The 19,731-nt window shown below is 43.6% G+C and overlaps 1 protein-coding gene across 3 annotated transcripts; it reads left to right on the forward strand.

Annotated features, from left to right (window-relative positions):
• ARFGAP1 (ADP ribosylation factor GTPase activating protein 1) lies at nucleotides 865–19,399 on the forward strand. Of its 3 annotated transcripts, none has more exons than XM_021416371.1 (14): nucleotides 865–985; nucleotides 1,102–1,238; nucleotides 3,485–3,548; nucleotides 4,095–4,204; nucleotides 5,037–5,208; nucleotides 5,328–5,428; nucleotides 6,182–6,271; nucleotides 6,848–6,944; nucleotides 8,062–8,118; nucleotides 8,442–8,474; nucleotides 11,201–11,257; nucleotides 13,324–13,383; nucleotides 14,546–14,622; nucleotides 15,064–19,399. In XM_021416371.1, exons 3-14 carry the CDS (start codon nucleotides 3,489–3,491, stop codon nucleotides 15,416–15,418), a joined length of 1,269 nt encoding a protein of 422 aa, XP_021272046.1. In that variant the 5' UTR covers nucleotides 865–985; nucleotides 1,102–1,238; nucleotides 3,485–3,488; the 3' UTR covers nucleotides 15,419–19,399. The 3 variants fall into 3 exon arrangements, with proteins under 3 accessions (XP_021272046.1, XP_021272047.1, XP_021272049.1); XM_021416372.1 differs by having other exon boundaries at nucleotides 6,185–6,271; XM_021416374.1 differs by lacking the exon at nucleotides 11,201–11,257.

The raw sequence follows: 19,731 nt of genomic DNA on the forward strand, positions 1-19,731 counted from the left end.
GTGCGCTCTCCAGGCACTTGTCTGCAACCATCACAAAGAGCTTCCACCTTTCTCCTATTCATATCCTTTGATTTCTCATCACCTTCAGAGCGTTGCCGGATGGCAACGAATGGAAACCGCCCCCCAGTGCCACACAGAACCATGGAATCATTGAGGTTGGAAAGATCCCCAAGTCCAGCCCACCCCACCGTGCCCACTGCCCATGTCCCTCAGTGCCACACGTCCACGGTGCTTGAACACTTCCAGGGACGGTGACCCACCACCCCCTGGGCAGCCTGTGCCACTGCATCACTGCTCTTTGGAGAAGAAATTGTTCCTAGCTGAATGTCCCCTGTTGCAGCTTGAGGCCATCACTGCTCTTTGGGGTCTAAGATGGCACCAAACAGAGCCTGCAGGAGAGCCTGCATGCCGGGCCGGGCTTGAGTCTGGTTGATCAACACAAGCGCGTTTCCCCTTATTGAGAACGATGCAATATTTTAAAATACCTCCTTGACCCAAAGCAGGCTTCCTGAAAGAACGAGTCTTGACTAGCAGTGGTTTTGATGAGCATTTTTTATTCAAAACAGATTCAACCTCCACGTAATATATATTAAAAAAAAAAAAAAAAAAGCTTTCCAATACTTCTTCCAACATTTCTTTGCCATTTTTCCACCAAGCTTTCCCACATGACGACTCCCACCCCGCGTCTGACGATGTTTTTTGTCTCAGTGCCCACAACCAAAGCGCTAAGCCCCGCATTTTCCAGATACCCACAGCCCCACGCCCGCCTGTGACCGGAGCCCAGAGGCCAGAGCCGGCCCCGCCGCTCATCCCGCCACGTCTCAGGGCCGCCCGCCCCGCCCCGCCCGGCACGCTGTGGGTTAACCCGGCGCCCACAATTCCTCGCGCCGCTGCAACGTCGCCGTCCGTGGCGTGGGCAGCGGCTGCGCCGTGCGGCGCCGGGCGGGACCGGAGCGGCGGCCGCGTCCGTGTTCGTGTTGTGCCGGTGCGTGCGGCCGGGGCTTCTCTCCCTCCGCTCCGGGCCCTGCTGGGGATGTTGGGCTTTTGCCCGCGGCGCCGTTTTGCCTTTCTGTTATAGCTGTCTCTGCTTTTCTTTCCCAGAGGGAAGGAGCCGTGCGCTGACTGGAAGCTGGCCATGTTCTGAAGCGGCGCTCCCGGACTCGCCTTGGATCCGGACGGCGCGGTTCACGGCTCTTCGTGGAGGAGCTGCCCGCCCCGCGTCCCCCGCTCAGTGCTCGGTGAGGTGCCCGCCGGTCTCCTGTAGCAGCAGGCTGGCAGCTGCTCCTTGGCTGGCCGCTTCTCATTCCGGTCGTTTATCCGCCGGCGCGGCCTCTGAGGTCTGTGCCCAGGAGGCTGGAGCCAGGCGGCGGTCGGCCTGTGCTCCCGGTGGCCTCACGTCGGGCCAGGGCACGGTCAGCTTGGGTCAGAAACAACGGTGATGCAGGGGCACAGGCTGCCCGGGGGGGCGGGGGGAGGTCACCGTCCCTGGAGGTATCCGATGTGGAGATGTGGCACTGAGGGACGTGGTGCTGGGCGTGGTGCTGGGTTGGGCTTGGGGATCTTAGAGCTCTTGTCCAACCTCAGCGATCCCACGCGTTGTGCAGTGTCACACGCTCCGTCTCCACGCAGCGAGTGGCAGAGCTCTCTGCAGGTCAGCTCTGTGCGTTTGCTGCTCCATCCGAGGAGCAAAGTCCTGGTACGGCTCGCATCAACTTATGTGTAGCAACTGCCTGTGGCACGCTGGAGATTCCTAGCGTAGAAACTGAGGTGATGCATGTCCAGTTATTGACTGAGAAATAAGTGTGTGAGGCTGAGCTGCCTGGAGCTGCGTGTTTCCACCCTTAGTCCAAGCTGTCTGTACTCATCGGTGGAAACTTATTCCTAAGCTGTATGCTTTGTTTACTGTGTTACATGACAATAATATTTATTTCAGGTATGTAGCACAGTCCTTGGCAATACGCTGCAGAGGGGCGATGTGCCCAGCCAGCTGCTGTGGCTCAAGTAAACTGCGATAACAAGATCCCTTGCCGTTTGTGGTGAACTATAACTGGAAGTAGGTTAGGCAGCTCTGAAGGCATCGCCTATTCTTACAAAGCTTGGAGCCTGACTTTTGAAAGGTGGGAGGCTGTACTGAGCTTGTCTTGTGGATGGAGCTGTATCTTTGCACCAGAGACACAGGGTTTTGATGAGGCAAGCTGGTGTCTCTGGAATGGACAGATGTGCAATCCACGGTTGGCCAAAGGTCTTTTGGTAAAGGATTTTATCCAGAAAGGCAGCGGAGGCAGACCCGAAGGCAGGTGATTCCTCTGTCAGCTTGGAGGCAAAGATTTGAAACTTGTGCAGTCTGTGACCACTTGAGTGCTGTGGACATTGCCTTGGTCTGTAAAAGATGCCTGGTTCATACACCGTGCCATAAATTACACAGAATTAAGTGCTTGTCAAAACACGAACACAGGAACAAATGCGTTGGGTAAAGGCCATGGGTTCTGCCACAGATGACCTCTGCTTTTATACCGCACAGATAAAATGTTGAGTTTCTTTCTTTCTGAACCATGTTGTCTCAGCTGGTGATGTGTGTAATTGTATTTGCACTGTTCCATTGCACTGCTGTGGCTGGAATTCACAGGGAAGCTGTTCTGCGTTGGAGATGTCTAATAAATCCGCATTGCCTCGTTCACACGAATTTAGCATCAGTTTTCTTACTTGTAGGATTTTATGCTTTTGGTATTTAGTTTTCCAGTCCCAAGCATTTTATGTCCTTTGCTTTTTCCAGGCTCTACACTGTGAGTGAGTCACATCTCTTTCTTAATGTGAATTGTATCTGTAGCTCGCCATTGCTCCCTGCAGCTGCATTTCATGCTCTGTGAAAAATAGAGTAAGGTGATGTGGTCTGCGAGCCGGAGATGGCTGTACTGGAATTCAAGTTCTGTTTTGTGTAAAAGGTTCCAATAATCGCCTTATTTTCTCAGAATTTAATTGATAAGGAAACCCAGTACTTCTGATAAAACGAGAATCTTTTTTGTGTCTTCTCATCAAGTGCTCTTTTAGCAGCGTGTGCGGTGCTCTCCAGTGTCAGAGTCTCTGTCATTCTGTGCTTCGGTTGGTGCATCTGTGTGTGTATGGTCCCACATAACCGTGAAGAAATGCTTCTGGAAGGAGCAGTGGATGGCACCAGTGGGTGTTGGGTTGGTAGGAGGTGGCCATAGGAGGAGGAGTTCTGTTTCTCTTCCCCTGCCTTTTCAGCTGTGGCTGAATTACCGCTTTCCGACAGATGAGGTGGGATGACTAAAATTCCCCACTCTGTACAAAGTAAATGGAAATGCAGGACTGTGGATTCTTCTTTTTACTTCTGTTTTATTCCCTGCTGTTTCTGTGGTTTTCTTTGTTAGCTTATTTTCATCGAGACCATGCATGTATGGAGCTGAACATCACACCAGTATCCAACTCTTGAGCATGACTCAGATCTTGTTTTCTTCTTTTGTAGAATCATGGCAAGTCCAAGAACGAGGAAAGTTCTTAAGGAAGTCAGAGCACAAGACGAGAACAATGTGAGAAAACTGTAATCTTCTGTAGTTTCCCCAAACTGAATTTTCTTTCTGTCTGCTCCAGATGTAGTTGCTGTCTGTACAAGCTAACCTATTTGTAGCACTTGTATGTCTAACTAATGGTAGCATAGAAATATGGGTCTCTCTTATTTACATTAGTTCTAGTGACTTTTATTCATATGTATTGTAACCCATGGCTGTTTGTTTGGCACAAGGCTTTCAGAGGCTTTGAGTGCTGTAACCCTAAAGTCCAAGCAAGCGATGTCTTGGGTATGCCTTAATTAAAACTGTTATTTGTATTTCCCTACTGCTGTTTGGTACTTGGTCATTTTATAATACAACAGGGAAGTGAATGCTTTCCATTCAGCATAAATAAATATTTAAGGGAAGCTTGTGCTCTCGGGTTGGGGGTTCCATCACAAAGAACTCTCCCTGCTGAGCTTAATTCCTGCCCAGTTTCATGACCTGACTTTTTGAGCTGTGCTTTGGGATCTTCCATGAGGCTGAGAGCTGATTACGAGCTAGCAGTGACTGTTTTCTCTCTCGCAGGTCTGCTTCGAGTGCGGTGCATTTAACCCCCAGTGGGTGAGTGTGACCTATGGAATCTGGATCTGTCTGGAGTGCTCAGGAAAGCACCGAGGCCTGGGAGTCCACCTCAGGTCAGCCCTGCAGGCAAACGCTGCACTCAGTTGGGTTTTCTTGGGGGGTGTTACGGCTGTGAACAGAAAGGATGATTGTGGGGGGGTGTAGAATATCTCAGTTTCAGCATTTCTTGGGCACTTCTGCTTTGTGCTCCTCTCCAAAGTGAGCTTTATTCTTTCTGCCTTCACTGGAATTAGCTGGGGCATAGCTGCGTTGGTGCTGCTGTGTTGTGCCCAGGTCTAGAAAGCAGCGTCTCCAACTGGAGGTTGTGACCTTGTATTTAAGAATAGCGCACTGTCTTTTAAATATAGTTTAATGAACAGTAGTAAGAATTTATGGCCCAAGGGAGAGCTGACATGTTAACTGCAGTCATAAAAGCACTGGGATGAGGTCATGCAGGTTTTAGTGTAGGCCGCATTAGGCAGTTGAGTTGTCATTCCTGGTGGTCATTATGAGCAGAAGCATGAAGCGGGGCAGGAGCTGCCCTTGCAGGGCACTTGCATGTAACACTGAAAATAGACGGGGAAGGAAAACTTCCGAGTGAAGTCATCTCTTATATAGTGTGTTAGGTTTCCTGGCTTGTTGGAGAAAGCTGGTTTTTCTTTCCCTTTCCTTCTCTTGACGGTGTCTTTTAAGTGCCAGTAGTTTATATTTGCTTCTTTCAGTGAGGATTTGCCCACCTTCTTAAGGCACTCTTTCTTTCTACGCTTTGAGAGTGTTTACTGACTTTTCTGTACCCCCAACCTTTGAGATTGCAATAACCTTTTTTTTTTTTTTGTCCCTGCTGATATATCAGGAAGTTAAAACAAGCCGTGATTAATTATTTATTTATTTTTAAATGATTTTCAGTTTTGTACGTTCTGTAACTATGGACAAATGGAAAGATATTGAGCTGGAGAAAATGAAGGCCGGAGGTAACAGCAAATTTCGAGAGTTCTTGGAGTCTCAGGATGACTACGATCCCTGCTGGTCAATGCAAGAGAAGTACAACAGCAAAGCTGCAGCTCTTTTTAGAGATCAGGTAAGTTCCATTGTGTGTGTTCAGGTGGAAAGCCAACTTGTCCTTGCTTTACAGGACCACTGCGTATCTCCTATGAAAAACTGTAGCTGGGATTCTGATTGTTTTCCTACTCCTTTTAGGTTGCTACAGTAGCTGAGGGCAAGGAGTGGTCCCTTGAAACTTCTCCTGCCAGGAACTGGACACCACCTCAGCCTAAAACATCTCTCTCTTCCACCCATCGGTATGCATTGTTGTTATTTATAGTTGGTATAGCAACAGCAGGTTCAAAACCTGATGCTTGAGTGTCTGCTGCTTTTATTCTGTTGATGGTGTTGTCTGAACAAGCGTTTCTTTTGCTGAAGCTTAGGAATATGAGGAAGCAGAATTTCTGTTCTTGTGACTTCTACCCCCTCCACCTGTATCTTAAAAGAATGCATCTGAGACAGTTGAGCAGGAGGGGAGAACAAGATGACCTTTCCCTGCCTTGACTTGCAGTGCACCTGAGATTCATCATCGTGTCAGTCATGCGTAGTGTGTCACAACTTTACCTTAACTGCAGTTCTGCTCCAGTTCATGACTGAGTGCCATGGAAGAAGAAACAGGCTTTTCCTTATGGTGCTAATTACTAATGAGAGCATCCAAGCTGGAAAGCAGTTCTGCTTTTCCGTGTTTGCCTGTATGTTTGTTATTTTTTGCAATAAGGAGTCAAGTTAACTGAAAGAGCAATTGTAAATTGGACATACAAGTGCTTCGTACCTGGCCATCATCCAACAAAACCAGTATCCTGAGTAGCATTTTCTGTGGCTGGGTCTGTGTTGCTTTATTCATTTGATACTCTAGTGGCTTTTAGTGGTTACATTTGAGTTCCCTGCGTGCTAGACCAAAGAAATAATCAATTTCACGCCTGGTTTGTGATGATATACAACCAGATACGCTGCTGAAGTAGTGGTTTTTGCTTTATGTAGTTTCATTTGTTTGAATCTTTCATTTTAAGTAGTTCTGCTGGACATCCTCAGAGTACAACTGCCTCTTCTGACAAGGCTTTTGAAGACTGGTTAAATGATGATGTCAGCTCCTATCAAGGGTAATGCAATATTTATTAACTTTTTACTTGTGCCTGGCACTTGGGATCTTATGCTACAGCTGTGCAATTGTGATGCTGACTCACCAGGCCATACTAATTAAGAGTTAAATCCAAATATTACAGTGGTAGGCTCCAAACTAGAAACTTCTTAGTGTATATAATATCCTTAAGTGTTTTAGTTTTAGCTCTATAAATACTTCCACTTACACTGCTCTTCTCCTTTTTTCCTCCCATTTTCTTACATTGCTTCATTAAGATTTACTTAAGTTTCTGGTATGAGTGATCTGTTGGAGAATCATTAAGATGACACTATCTTGTGTAAGAGATGCCTTAATTAGCAAGGATTCACCAGTGGATCCTTCTTGGTGTTATGTTTCTGTCTAGTGGGTGGTATTGTATTATGGGTGCCAGGCACTTTGATAATTCAGCACTCGTGCAGATGTCAGCACTACCAGCCTTTTTCTTGCAGGCGTGTTTTAAAGTCTGCAAAATGATCATTCTTTCATACTTTTATATTTTTGTTTAATGTCTTGAGTTAAAGCATGCTAATACAGATCCTATTTTTTCCTATTGTAGTGGCCAAGAGAATCGCTACGTAGGGTTTGGAAATACAGTAACCCCTCCAAAAAAAGAGGATGACTTCCTGAATAATGCCATGTCTTCACTGTACTCTGTAAGAAGATACTTGAAGACTTCCTTGATCTGCAGTAGTATTTTCTTCTGTTTCAAACTCTGTTATTGGAGTGCAAGTAGAGAAGAGAAACTGAAGACTGCACGTAGATACAGGGAGATGTAGAGCAGTAGTTCAGTTCCCAATGTAGGGAAAATACTGGAGGACTTGAAAAGTTAAGCGTCGTATCTGAGATCTGTTCTTAGATAAGGAAATGAGGATATAGCAGTGAGTGAGGAACTAATACTCAACAGCTCTTGGAGCACTAGGAAAAAATAATTGGCTTGGTGGGGTGATGGTGGCTGGGGTGGGAATGCTTTAAATAGATGATCTCTATTAAGCATGTTCGGTGGAAAACAACTGAAATGTTTGCCTGTATGCTGCTGGAAGCCATGAACAGGGATGAAAACATTTGAAATACTTCAGACATGGCATGAAGAGATAGCAGCATGTGGCTGTACAGTTGCCACGAGTAAAGCAGAGATAGTGAAAGTTGTTGGAAGCAAATGTGGGGTAAAGTCAGGAGCTGTCGTATGCTGCAAAAGTGGCAGGGCAGGAGGGAATTTGGCATTTAGAGGCACTTAGAAATGTAGTAAGGTTTTCTCCTAGGGTTAGTGGTCAATGGTCTTCTGTAGAGCACTGTCATATGATTTGGATATAGAAAGCTTCCTGTGTTAATGTGCTCAGAAGTTGTATTTCTAATTATGTTGTAGACTGTGGGCGAGAGAGTTAAAATTAGGAACCACATCTGTATTACATTGCAGATGTGCTTAGGCAGCAAAAAAGAGGTGGCACTGTGTAGTCCAAGTGACTGTCAGCTGTTACTGGAATACATGATGTCATTGAAACACACAGCTAAAATGCCCTCTTCTGACCACGGATGCATATTACAGTGTAATTTTAAAGCAGCTATGATACTGATACTGTTTGCATGTGTATTCATCCTAGTGAAGAAACCTAAAATGCAATGCGTTACCTAAACATCCATTCTTTAAACAAAACATCTGTACTTTGATGGGATTTATTTAAAAAAAAAAATCATTAGAATAATAATGAACACTTGGTTATTGTCTGCTATTGGCGTTCACATGACTTGGTGCATTCTTGCTTTCTTTTAAAGGGATGGAGCAGTTTTACAACAGGAGCAAGCAAGATTGCCTCGGCTGCTAAAGAGGGTGTAAGTAAATATAATATATTTCAGTGTAATTCTTGTAAACTGACAGTGGTTCCAGTAGACTTCTGATAGGGGTCTGTCTTTAAAAGCATTACCAAGAGAGACTGAATTCTGTTTGTTGCATCTCTTTGCCTACAGTGTATAAAATATTGGCACTGAATGTTTGTATCTGCTGTAAGTATTTCTCGTGTTTCTGAGTGGTCATTTCTTGTAAATTTAATTGCAAGTTTTCCATTTGTTTTGGAAAGGATCTCTCAGCGTTTCAGATGTGTATGTTTGCTAGGAGTGAAACCTTTTGATTTTTAAATTTGAACTTCTTTTCACAGGCTACCAGATTTGGATCTCAAGCAAGTCAAAAGGTGATCATAGATTTAGCTTGATCTTACTGACATTTAAAAGCCAGTTGTTGTCATGCATTTGTCTGTACGAACTGATTCAGGCTTGTGTGTTTACCCTCATGGTGCACAGTAATTCTTAGGTTCTAGCTCTTGTTTCCATGAGAATTGCAGTCAGTTGCTGTGATCCAATTGAGCAGAAAACAGATGATGATAGTCTGCTGTGTATGTAACTGTCAGGTGTATTCAGTAGGCAGTAGAACACGATCCTTCCATTTGTCTGTGGACAGAAAACACTCGTATTTTATTTGTGTGAAGCTTAAATGTCTATCTTAAAGTAGTTTTCTTTTGTAAGTGATCTAATGTAAAGCACTCCATTCATAAATCCTGTTAAGATATTGGAAATGTGAACTGCTCAGTATTGTTATTAAGCTCATTCGATTGGGTGCACTTAAAACAATAGACATTCCAGAAATATTTCCTCTTTCAAACTAAGCTTAAAACAGAAACAGTTAGTCCTGAGTTATGCAGAACAGTGGCATAAGCAAGATCTGTTTGCACAGAAGAAATTTAAATTCAACCTGTAAAAGGAGAGGATTCTTAAAAGTGCCAATATTCTGAGTGAGAGCCAGCTTGCATGTGTTAATGCTTTGTATAGGTATTTGACTTGGAGCTGTGGCTCCTTGTATGCACAGCGCTAGCCCGGCGTGCTGTCTGATGTGGCTGGGATGCTCTCGTGCCATACAAGTGTGAAACTGCAGGCGTGGGTCACTGAGCAGGAGATGCTTGCAGTGGGATGTCAGTGCTCCACAGAGCAAGCCAAACTTGTGTGTGATTTTTCACAGTGAGCAAAAATGCCTTGTGAGAGCACCCAAACTTCATACCTGGAAGCTTTAAAATATTTGCTGTTTGGTTTACCTAAAAAAAAAATGCAGTGTTCTACAGGTCTTCCTTTTTCAATTCAACCAGCAGTTTCCCGTTCAGAAAACTCTTCCTTCCTTTAGGGTTATTAACACATGTAAATAAAAAGCAGAGTGTACAAGCTCATTGCATCTACTGACAAGGACCTCAGCAGAGTGGTGCCCTACGGCCCAAGCCGTGTAATTGAAGCTTACATTTGCTTCCTGAAACGTGTTCTATTCCTCTGTAGAACAGGCCTAACATCTTATTGTTGGATTTATTAAAAGTGTGTTTGGTGTCCGGTGACCAAACGCATTCACTGTTACTCTTGTCAGTAGATGTGAGGTTGGAGGAGGTTGGTGCTACGTAACTTGCCTGAAAGAGTGCTTCCAGATTTTTGCTAAAAGCTGCTTCTTCTACCTTCCTTGCTCTTTCTCTTTTGCTGTCTGGGTAAAGTTTTGGGGCTACAAGCAGCAGCCAGAGCCGGTAACACCCTCGCATACGTTCTTGTGCATGGACTCCTTGTCACTGTTCGTGCTGAATATGTGCATTTGCTCTTGAGCTGTCTTTTTTTTTTTTTTTTTTTTTGCCTTAAGTCAAATCTGTTCAGAATAATGTTGTGTGTTTCGTATGGTAATGTTCCTTCAAACCTACTTAAAATAGATGAAAATGGATAGAGATATCCAGGCTCCCTACGCCCAGAAAACATTCTGTGCTTCTTTCCATGCTCCTCATAAACACAAATTTCAGGATTTCCTTTTGCATGTCTGATCCAGGAATGCAGTATTCATGGAACTACCCTGGGGTGTTGTTTCAGGGCAAGCCCTCTAATAAATGCATCGTGATGCAGTGTTAGTAATGGTCCTATCCGAAATTCAACAGTAGCAATGATAGCCATTTGGAAGGAAACATACCCAAATCTCATCTTTCAGCATTTATGAAATTGTGTGATTGAGGAACGGGGTTTATACCAGAATTCATCCTGATGCTAGCAATAGCTTCACTTGGCACAGCTTAACCATTCTACCTTGCGTTAGGTAACATCTGCTCAGTTAGACAGGCTCGGGTCTCAGAGGGATCTATCATATTTGAAGAATCCTGCTCAGTCCCCTCTGTTGTTTTTCTGGGACACTTTCTTGGCCTCACTTCCAACGTAGACAATGTGAAGCATTTGCAAACCTTGCTGTCATGTGTGACTTACGCTGCGGGCTCACGGTTTTGTAAGATGCCCTAAAGTACAAGGTCCGTGTGCAGCTTGTTCCGGGCTGTAAGAGAAGTTCTGAAGTACTTTGTTTCCTCTCCCTGCCTACCTGCAGCCTTAAAAGGGATCCTAGAAGTCTTCTGTCACAGCATTGCCCCTTGTGTATGGCTTAGAAACCATTGCCTTGTAATTAACGGATGGCACCAGCAGCGCTGCAAGGCAGAGGAACTGGAGAAAAATAGTCTGAAAAGCTCTAATTCTACAAGTATGTCACTGGGGGGAGAACAGGACAAAAAAAGAGTGAATGAAGTCAATTCTTCCAAATTCTCAGCTGTGGGCTTACCAGGGAGGGGGCCCGTCCATAGGCTATTGCTGGTTGATCCATTGCTTCTGCTCCTGCTGCGAGCTCAGGTTTTGCTGCCACGCACCTCTGCTCTTGGTTTTCTGCAGCACTGTACTGTGTGTGCTTTCAGCTCGTTCTGCTTGTACCAATCAAAGCTTAAGGCTTTGTGTGTTCTTGGAGATACCGCTGAGAAACTGGTCTGCCGAAAATGTTGGCTGTTTTCTTTTTGTTGTCGTTGTGTTTGCTTTTGTTTTTTTCTTTCAAGGAAAATATAACTGACGTTGTTTTTGTTTTGCTTTTAAATAGGCTTCAGAGTTAGGTCAGACATTAAGTGAAAATGTTCTCAAACCCGCACAGGAAAAGGTAACTTTGGAACTAGTAAATTCCTTACAGAATACGATCACAACGACTCAGGGAGCGATTGTATCCTCCTGCCACAACTTCCCAAGTTGTCAGTGTATCCTTCTGTTGGGTTTTATTTTTTTCTTCTTTTACGAGCACAGCAGTGAAGGGGAAGCATCAAATAACTCAGAGCTAATAAGTCACCAAAGAATGCTTAATGAATGCATTTCTCCCTGCTACAGTTCTCTGTGTCCATGAGAGTCTGTTCAAGTCTTTACCATTAGATATTCTTGTATAGATTTCATCGTTTCAGTAATGGAAGGTGGGCTAAGAGAAAAATACACCCTCAATAGAGAAATCATTTTTGTAAATACTAGTAACTTTGAGTGTTGATAGTCTTTCCCCCCCCCCTCTGCATGTCAGCAGTTTTGAAATTCAGCCAAGCATCTTTAAGCCACTGTTGTTCATCTGCTGCCTCATGGGAGACAGTCAAGTTTGAAGCAAAGTGTGTGTATGTGTATATATATACATGTAGGGTGAATGGGGACAGGTTATCAAATAGAAATTAAAAAAAAAAAATCTTGCAACCTTTTCTTGGTATTTGTGCAGAAACTTCTGGTGGCTCGTACCAAGTTTTGCATGCATTCATCAGCAAAATACGGTCTGAAGTAACACTCTGATGAGCTGTTCTAGTTGGGCTGTTTCTGGGAAACATAGTGTGTAGAAGATTTTTCTTCTTCTTACAGTTGTTATTGACCACAAACATAGAGCTAATGGCATTTTGAACAGTGCTTATGTGGAAAGCACACCTGGGTGAACGTAGGAAGCGGCCATACAAAAAAGCAAGGCAGGCAGGCCTCCTGAATGCTTAGTGAGAGCTGACACTGCCTGTTTTAGGGTCATAGAGTGGCTTGGAGTGGAAGGGACCTCAGGGATCATCAAGTTGCAGCCCCCCTGGCGCAGACAGGGCCCCCCTGGTTTCACCTCACGTCGAATGTTGCCTTCCTGTTTGCTGTGTTTAAAAAAACAAAACTGGTGCTTCTACATCTTCCCCACTTGGCATGCGTTTGTTCTGTGCTTCTGGAATTTTGGATCAGCTCCAAAATTTTGATGAAGTCTTTCGTGACGGTGTGGTGATGTACTTCCCTCCGTTCCTTTTCCCCCATCGTAGGGATTTTGCTGAAGCAGACTGGTGTTGCTTTCCTAAGAGAGGCGATGCCACCGCTTTGGGGTGTGGGTTAACTTCCAGTTTGAAAAGTATGGTTTAATAACAGCAGGCATTCTCTTGCATTCCCTTTATTAATTCAACGTTCTTTACTGGGATTCTTCTGTGATTTGAAATGTTAATTGGTTTTGTCCTCCCCGAAATTACCCGCAGTTTCTTTCATAGTGACTGGGAGTGTTATTTTTAGGGCTCATTTTCCTGAGCTGACTTTCATGGGATGATTTAATGACGAATGTTAGATTCTATGTTTAAAAAAAAAAAAAAAAGAAAGAAAAAAAGGTGTTACTATCTGAAGTATGTATTCAGTGATTGCTGCCTGACACATACGTGATTATAGGAAGTCACCTGATTGGCAGAAGCTGTTGTTTAATTGGTGAAAGATGCTACTTATATTCTGTTTGGCCAGAGGTCAAAGCCTTTTTAGTATACGCATAAATATTATATATAAGATTGAAAATAAATTGGTTCTAATTCAATTTTAGCCTCTCCAAACCAGATCCTTTAATGTAGTAAAATGTATTTATAAAATATCAAGCTTGCAAATTTTTGGGGGGCGTCTTTGTTTTCAGTGCTCAGCATTAGTGTAATGCTGCTCTCCTCAGGTTCTGTGTATGTCCATAGAACATTTCAACACATTTCAAAGAACTGAGGTTTGTTCCACTGGAGATCAATGGATTTACTATTATCCAAATGGATTATTATTATCTTAATCTCGTTAGCCTTGACTTAGGGTTACTATGATTCACTTTGGGTTTTTGTTCTTGTTAACTTCTCGTTACTGGCTGAAACCACAAGAAAACTTGTCTTAAGGCTTCAGCAGTGCTCTGTTGGATGACTAATGACCAATACTTTGATTCATTAGGTGAAGGAGGGGAAAATTTTTGAGGAGGTCTCCGTGGGGGTATCGCAGTTGGCCAGCAAGGTATGGAGAGGCCTGCTTCCCTTTGGGGAAGCCAAGCAGTAAGCCAGTCTCTGTATTCTTATGCAGCATTTTGAGTGACTGCAAAGCATCTTTAGTCTCTACTTGAGTGGTGAATAGGAATGTCATTTGCAACGTGCAGTACTTGCTGGGGGTATTAAAAGAGCTCTCCAGCTTTGATGCAGTCCTTCTCATGGTTTCACTGAGGGCACAGTGTAGAGCTGTGAGACAGCTGGTGTCCTAAACACACAAAGAAAACCTCTGCTGGAGAATACAGAGACAGCTTGTATTATGTTTGTGTGGTTCAGCTTACTAATGTTGCATACCTTTTTCTTTGTCTTCCTTTGCAATCATTGCTTGGTAATGTGGTAAGTGCTCTCTACGCCTGCTAGGTGCAGAAGTCTTGCAGAATCTGATATGTATTTTGGTAATTTTACAGTGTCACTTAGGAGGGTCTGTTTGTCTTTTAAGCACTGTGAATCATACTGTATAACAGCTCAGTGCCTGAAGCTGGGAATGTTTGAATAAAATGAGTTTTGTGTTACCTGTGCTGCTTAAAGCCTGGCAATTTTGAATCTAAATTCTGGGATTCCTCCTCCATATCTGTGACTTAGGATAGTGACTTCCATAGGCTTCAGAATTTGTGATTCTAATCCAATGCCAGTCCAAAATAATAACCCTGAAATGGGTTTTTTAGTCATGCTTGCTCTAGAACTCAACTTCTGGCCTGTTCACATGAGCACTGGAATAATGCTAGTGAGAATGAGTGAAAGAAGTTTGTAAAGTATGAGAGATATCAGTACTAATCACATGGAACATCCAAAGAGTAGTACTGCCATTAAGCTTAATTTCGAGTAAGAGGTAATTCCAACAGTTTTGTCAAGAAATTCTGAAAGAGAGTTCAGAAGCTGTTACTGGCAAAAGTGGGTGTAAATGCTGAACTTTATGTACTTTTCAAATCATCCAGCAGTGTGGTATTGTGAAACGTGTTTATTTTACATCGACTAGAAATTGCCCATCAAAAGTGTTAATATTAACAAGTGGAGTGAAATTTTTCATGACATATGTTATCTGCTTCTGAACAAGTGGGGGAATGCGTTGTGACTCTTGCTGTTGGCTTTGGTGCTGGCTCAGTCCCGATGAGAAGTGTGTTCTTTCTGCCTAGGTTCAGGGAGTTGGAAGCAAGGGATGGCGAGATGTCACCACTTTCTTTTCTGGGAAACCAGATGATCATTCTGGAAGGTATTTCTTTTGTTATTATTTTCTGTCTCTTTAAACTCATTGTTTTGTCTCCTGTATGTTCTCTCCAATGTAGTAGTACCAGCTATTTTTTTTTTAATTCTGTCTTTTGGGAAAAATTGCAAGTAGTCCTTCTCTAATGTAGTTCAGGGGCCCGTAAAGCTGTTTGCAGTTGGAGAGCAAAGCCGTGCACTGCACCTTGATTTTAAGTGTATGTCAAATACACCAGTGCCTTTGTATTTTAGACTGTTACCAAAATATTTGAATTAGAAGAGTAACTAGTGCTGGTCTGAGAAATGCATCTAATTCTTTGGCCTTCATCTTTCATTTTTGTTTCAGCAAAGGGCAGTAACGTTATCGTTTTCCTTGTGGTCATTTCTGTTTATGGTCGTGTTTGTGATCACTAATTTATTTCTCCCTTCTTCTTTCTCCTCGCCTTGCCAGTAACAGACCAACCGAGGGAGACAGCTACCAGAACAGTGGAGGGGAGGGCTACCAGAACAATGCTGTAGATCAAAGCTTCTGGGAGACCTTTGGCAACTCAGACCCACCGAAAGCTCATAAATCTCCAAGCAGTGAGAGCTGGACCTATGTGGACAATTCCACAGAGAAGAAGAGCTCCGATAGCTGGGACGTGTGGGGCTCGGGAACAGTCTCCAACAACAAGAACAGTAACAGCGACAGTTGGGAAAACTGGGAGACCAACTGGGAAAACACAGGAGGGGAGAGCAAGACCAAAAAACCTCCTAAGGCAACAAAAAAGGCATCTTCAGCTGATGATAAGTGGGATGACTGGTAGAACTGTTAGCCCTGTTTTGTGCAGCTAGGAAAGGGAGACTATGCTGGCTGACTGAGAGGAGAAGGTTTTACATGCATCTTGGTTGACCTTACTGATGTGTTACTATTTGTGCTTTTTCCATTTGTTTTCCTTCTGTCCCAATTTAGGAAGAAAAAAAAAAAAAAGTAGTGTCTGAATCTTTCATGACGTGAAGATGGTTCTCTCATTTTTATGGATAGTGAGAAATGTACGTTCTCCTTGCACTATTGGAGCTGGGTACACTGACTTTAAGAGCAATCTTCGAAAGAAAAAGAAAAAAAAATCAGCGCAAGCACATTGTAATGCCACAGTCTTGCATGTGTAAAGCTCATAGGTATTCACCCAGCCTTCATATAATTTGAGATGACCAGAGATGTTTAACACAAATAAAGAACAGGCTGTATCTTGAAAAGGCAGCCTTTAAACGAGCAAGCTGCAGTTGAGTAGATCCAGCTGAAATGCCTTACGGATTGCTGTGACAATACTGGGTCTGGCAATTCAAACCGGTCTTTAAGATACTTTTTATTGGAGCTTTGTTTTTAATCTTTGTGAGATTTTTAGACTTTCCAAGTTACTTTCTCCCCTTAGAATTAATAAGGAGTCGAGAGTTAGATAATTATTTGTTCCCACTCTTCAGTTTGGCAGCCTGAGCTATCAAGGGATATTCAGAATGGCTCCGTGTGCACTGTAAATTCTTAACCCATCGAGCAAGAAGAGCAGCTCTGCTACACAGATGTGATGCAGTGCTGTGTGTCCTCCTTCCTTGCTTACACCTTTCTCCCAGTTGGAGTATTTTGTAGGGTCTGTTCTTCTTTGTCTTTTTTTTTTCCTTCTACCTATCTATGTTATCTATACTGATAAAAAATGAAATCTTCCTGCTGCTTATGGCCTTGTGGACATCTGGTTGGCAACTCAGCAGTGAAATGAGTTAGGAAAAAAAAAAAAAAAGGAAAGATTCCAGTAAGAGAAAATGCATGGAAAATATGAGTACATTGAGGAGAGAGTCTGGCAGTGAGCGTCTTTTGAGACGAGTAGATGTCTATGTTTAATAGTAAAACTTAGATGAAGCAGATGTTTTCCACATTCATCTTTAATACGTCAAACTGTATCTCTCTGTGTCATGTACTTCTCCACATTTTCTTCCTGGATCTTGTTACAGGAACACAATTTTGGAAGCTTCAGGAACTCCTTGTCAGCATTAAGGAATGGGATAGAAGATTCAGTTCCGTCTCAATTTGGCCCCAAAAAGTGCTTCTCATGACACAAACCATAACGTAGACAGAGGATCTGTGATCTTTTAACAGTCGAGGTGTTTGTATTTTTGGGGGTGGTTCATAAATGTACAAGGCCTGAAAATAATCAAACTTTAATTAATGACATCTTTACGTAGTTTGCTTTGGAAGCAGCATGGAGTTCTTTACTGTGGACCCTGTGGATCTTAATCCCTACCCAAAAAGCCTTTCACTTTTTAAAATCAGTTTATCTGAGCAATTGACTGACCCAAGTTGCTGAAGTTACCTCAAATGATGTTATTTTTTTTTCCTTATCAAGGAGGAAAAAAACTCGTCACAGAGTTTTTCCAGATTGTAGTAATAGCAGGAAGCCAAGAAATTATATTCAACAGCTAAAAAAGAAAGGGGAGAGAGGAAGGGGCCTACAGATCGCTCCCAAATGTGGCTGACATGAAAGGCTTACAATCTTTGCAAATACCATACAGGTATTTGTGGCCTGATTCTGTATTTTTCTTAGCATGACCTTTCCGATAATGGACAAAATATTTTCCTAGCCTTCTCTAGCCCTGTCCTGCAGCAGCTGGATTTCTTCTTTCTTTTTCCCCCTTCGCTTCTGCTGAGGCAATGCTCTGAAGCTCATGCAGCGTGTGGTGCTGCTCAGCACCCGTGTCCATACTGAGCCGTGCCTGCTTCCCATTGGGGAATGGTCCAAGCAGGAGAGATCCCTGTTTACAGCCCTGCTGCTGGTGCCATTGGCGGATGGTTACAGCCTTGCCTGTAGGATTTTGTTCTACTACTTCTACTTGTTCCCCTGTTCCAAATACGCCTTCGTTATCGCTTAGTTGCATGTCAAATGGAACTCTGTCTCTTCATGCATACACCTCCGTTGCCTACTTGTCAGCTGTGTGCTGCAGTACGTAGCTGTGATGCATGCCCTCGAGGGCTGCACGCTGCAGTGCATGCAAAGGAGCCCTGCCGGGTCCCCGGCTGGCGGTCAGTCCTTGTGACATCGTGCAGCAGGAAAATGCATCCGCTGGGTTGCATTGCCCGGCTGCTGGCATCTGCCTGGAGCGATGCGAAGCTGAGTCAGCCTCCTCCGGGCAAATTTAGTACGGTTTCTTTTTGTAAAGCTCCTGAAATAGCTGGTGGTGGGACAAGCTTTATTTCAGTCCATTCAGTCGGTGGCGGTGTGACGTGTTTGCATACATTCTCAGCTGTGTGCTTTGCCTTGGAGAAAACCGGTTTATTTATATCTCACTTGCAGCTGTGATTGGTATGAGCCTCTTGTTTGCTTTTCTGGTTTTACTTCTGGATTTTTGAGACTTTATCTTCTACATTAAAGTAAATAGCCAGAGGCTAAGGCTTTGGGGCATTAATTTTTCTTCCGGTTCAGGAGACAACAACGGAGCAGTGTCTTCTATGATACAGCACCCAGAAAGGTGTTACTGGAAGAAACTAAAAACCAACGTCATGGCGGAAAGTGGAACAGCAACCACGAATCTCACGTAGTGATTGGCTTCGGTTTGATGGACAGATTGGTGTTTTTTAGTGACTTGTCTGAATCTGAACGTTTCATCACGTCTTCCAAAGGAGAGGATGAAATGAGGGCACTTTCTATTGCACAGCTCCAGTTTTATTGGACTTTTTGTTTAAGAGCGTATGGTTCAGAAGCTTGTGCTGTTTGAAGTTATTGGGCGTAGAGGGAATGTTTATTAACATCTCCCCTCCTTCCCTCGATTCCTCTTTTTCTTTTCTTTTTTTCTCCTCCTGGTCATGAGCCTTTTCAGTAGGTGAACTTCGCTTTCCTTTCAATCCCACGCCAGTTATTAACAGTTCTAAGTCATGCAAGCAAATTGCCAGGAATGAGTGCAGTGGGTGAGATTGCTACTGGAACAACCAAACATTGCAATGGTGGGTAGCAGTTTCCTGAAGTTTGAAGCTGTTTTATTCCTTTGTACAGCTTTAGCTTTGGAAAACACAGAGCGGTTGGATTCCTGCAGGTAGCCTGAAATCAGAGCAACACGAAGATGTTCACACTGAGTGCTGCTTGCCAATGGGAGCGTTCCCAGGCAGTAGGGAAGGCTAATCCTAGGAGTTAGGGAGTACTTTAAAATGTTTCACTTGTGTTTTGGTGCCTCCTGATAATCACTGTGTTCTGAGAAGTGCTGGGCCTGCTCTTCCTGGTGGCTGAGACCTGAAGGACAATGCTGCTTTTGTTTTCCCAGCCAGACATGTAACATTCCGTGGGTTCATCATGTATTTATGAGTGTAACGATCTGTGCAATAATTTAACAAGTGTAGGTAAAACGTTTCTTGTTTAATTCAGGATACATTTAAAGATACAGTGGTCTTTGCAAATAGCTCTCAACCAACCAAGGTATTTCAGTTCTCACCTACTTTGGCAACTTAAATTCCAGTCATGCTCTCAAGGCAGGATTGAGCCATCAATGACTTAAACAGAAATCAAGAGACATGATGATGCACGTTATTAGAGTTTGATTGTAACGGTTCGCAGAGATCTCCAATTGTAGAGCCCTTCATTTTTCAGGCCAGCAGAAACCTGGTCAGTATGGAATGCTGTATCTTTAATTTTCCTGATGTGTTTCATGTGAAGTTCACAGGAATGGCAATTTCAGTGAACGCTATTCATTGTTCTGTAGAGTGATACCAGACTTGAACTGCAGTGTCATCTTTTAAAGAACATCATAATAAAGCCAAGAGCTATGGAGCAGAGTGGTGTTAAGCCCTTTGTCAGGAAACTTCCCTTACTTCTGAAAAGTCATCGCTTTGCATTAGTGTCACTGCGTGGCTTTTGAATGAAGCAGGTCTCAGTGTGCTTAGCAACACAGAATAAACTCAAAGCAGGGCACTTCGTAATTAACAAACGAGCAAAGTACTGTGTCAGTGCCTGTATGTAAGTGTCTTTTTGGTGGAGGATGTCTCCCATTAGCAGTGTAAGTGTATGTCCTGACGTGCTGGTGTTCTGCACGTTCTCTGCTGCGGGTGATGAAGGAGAAAGGAAGCTGCCCACGTTGGTGCCAGAGACCACAGCAGGTGTTTGCC

Source organism: Numida meleagris, chromosome 19, assembly GCF_002078875.1.
Source record: "Numida meleagris isolate 19003 breed g44 Domestic line chromosome 19, NumMel1.0, whole genome shotgun sequence".
NCBI lineage: Eukaryota > Metazoa > Chordata > Aves > Galliformes > Numididae > Numida > Numida meleagris.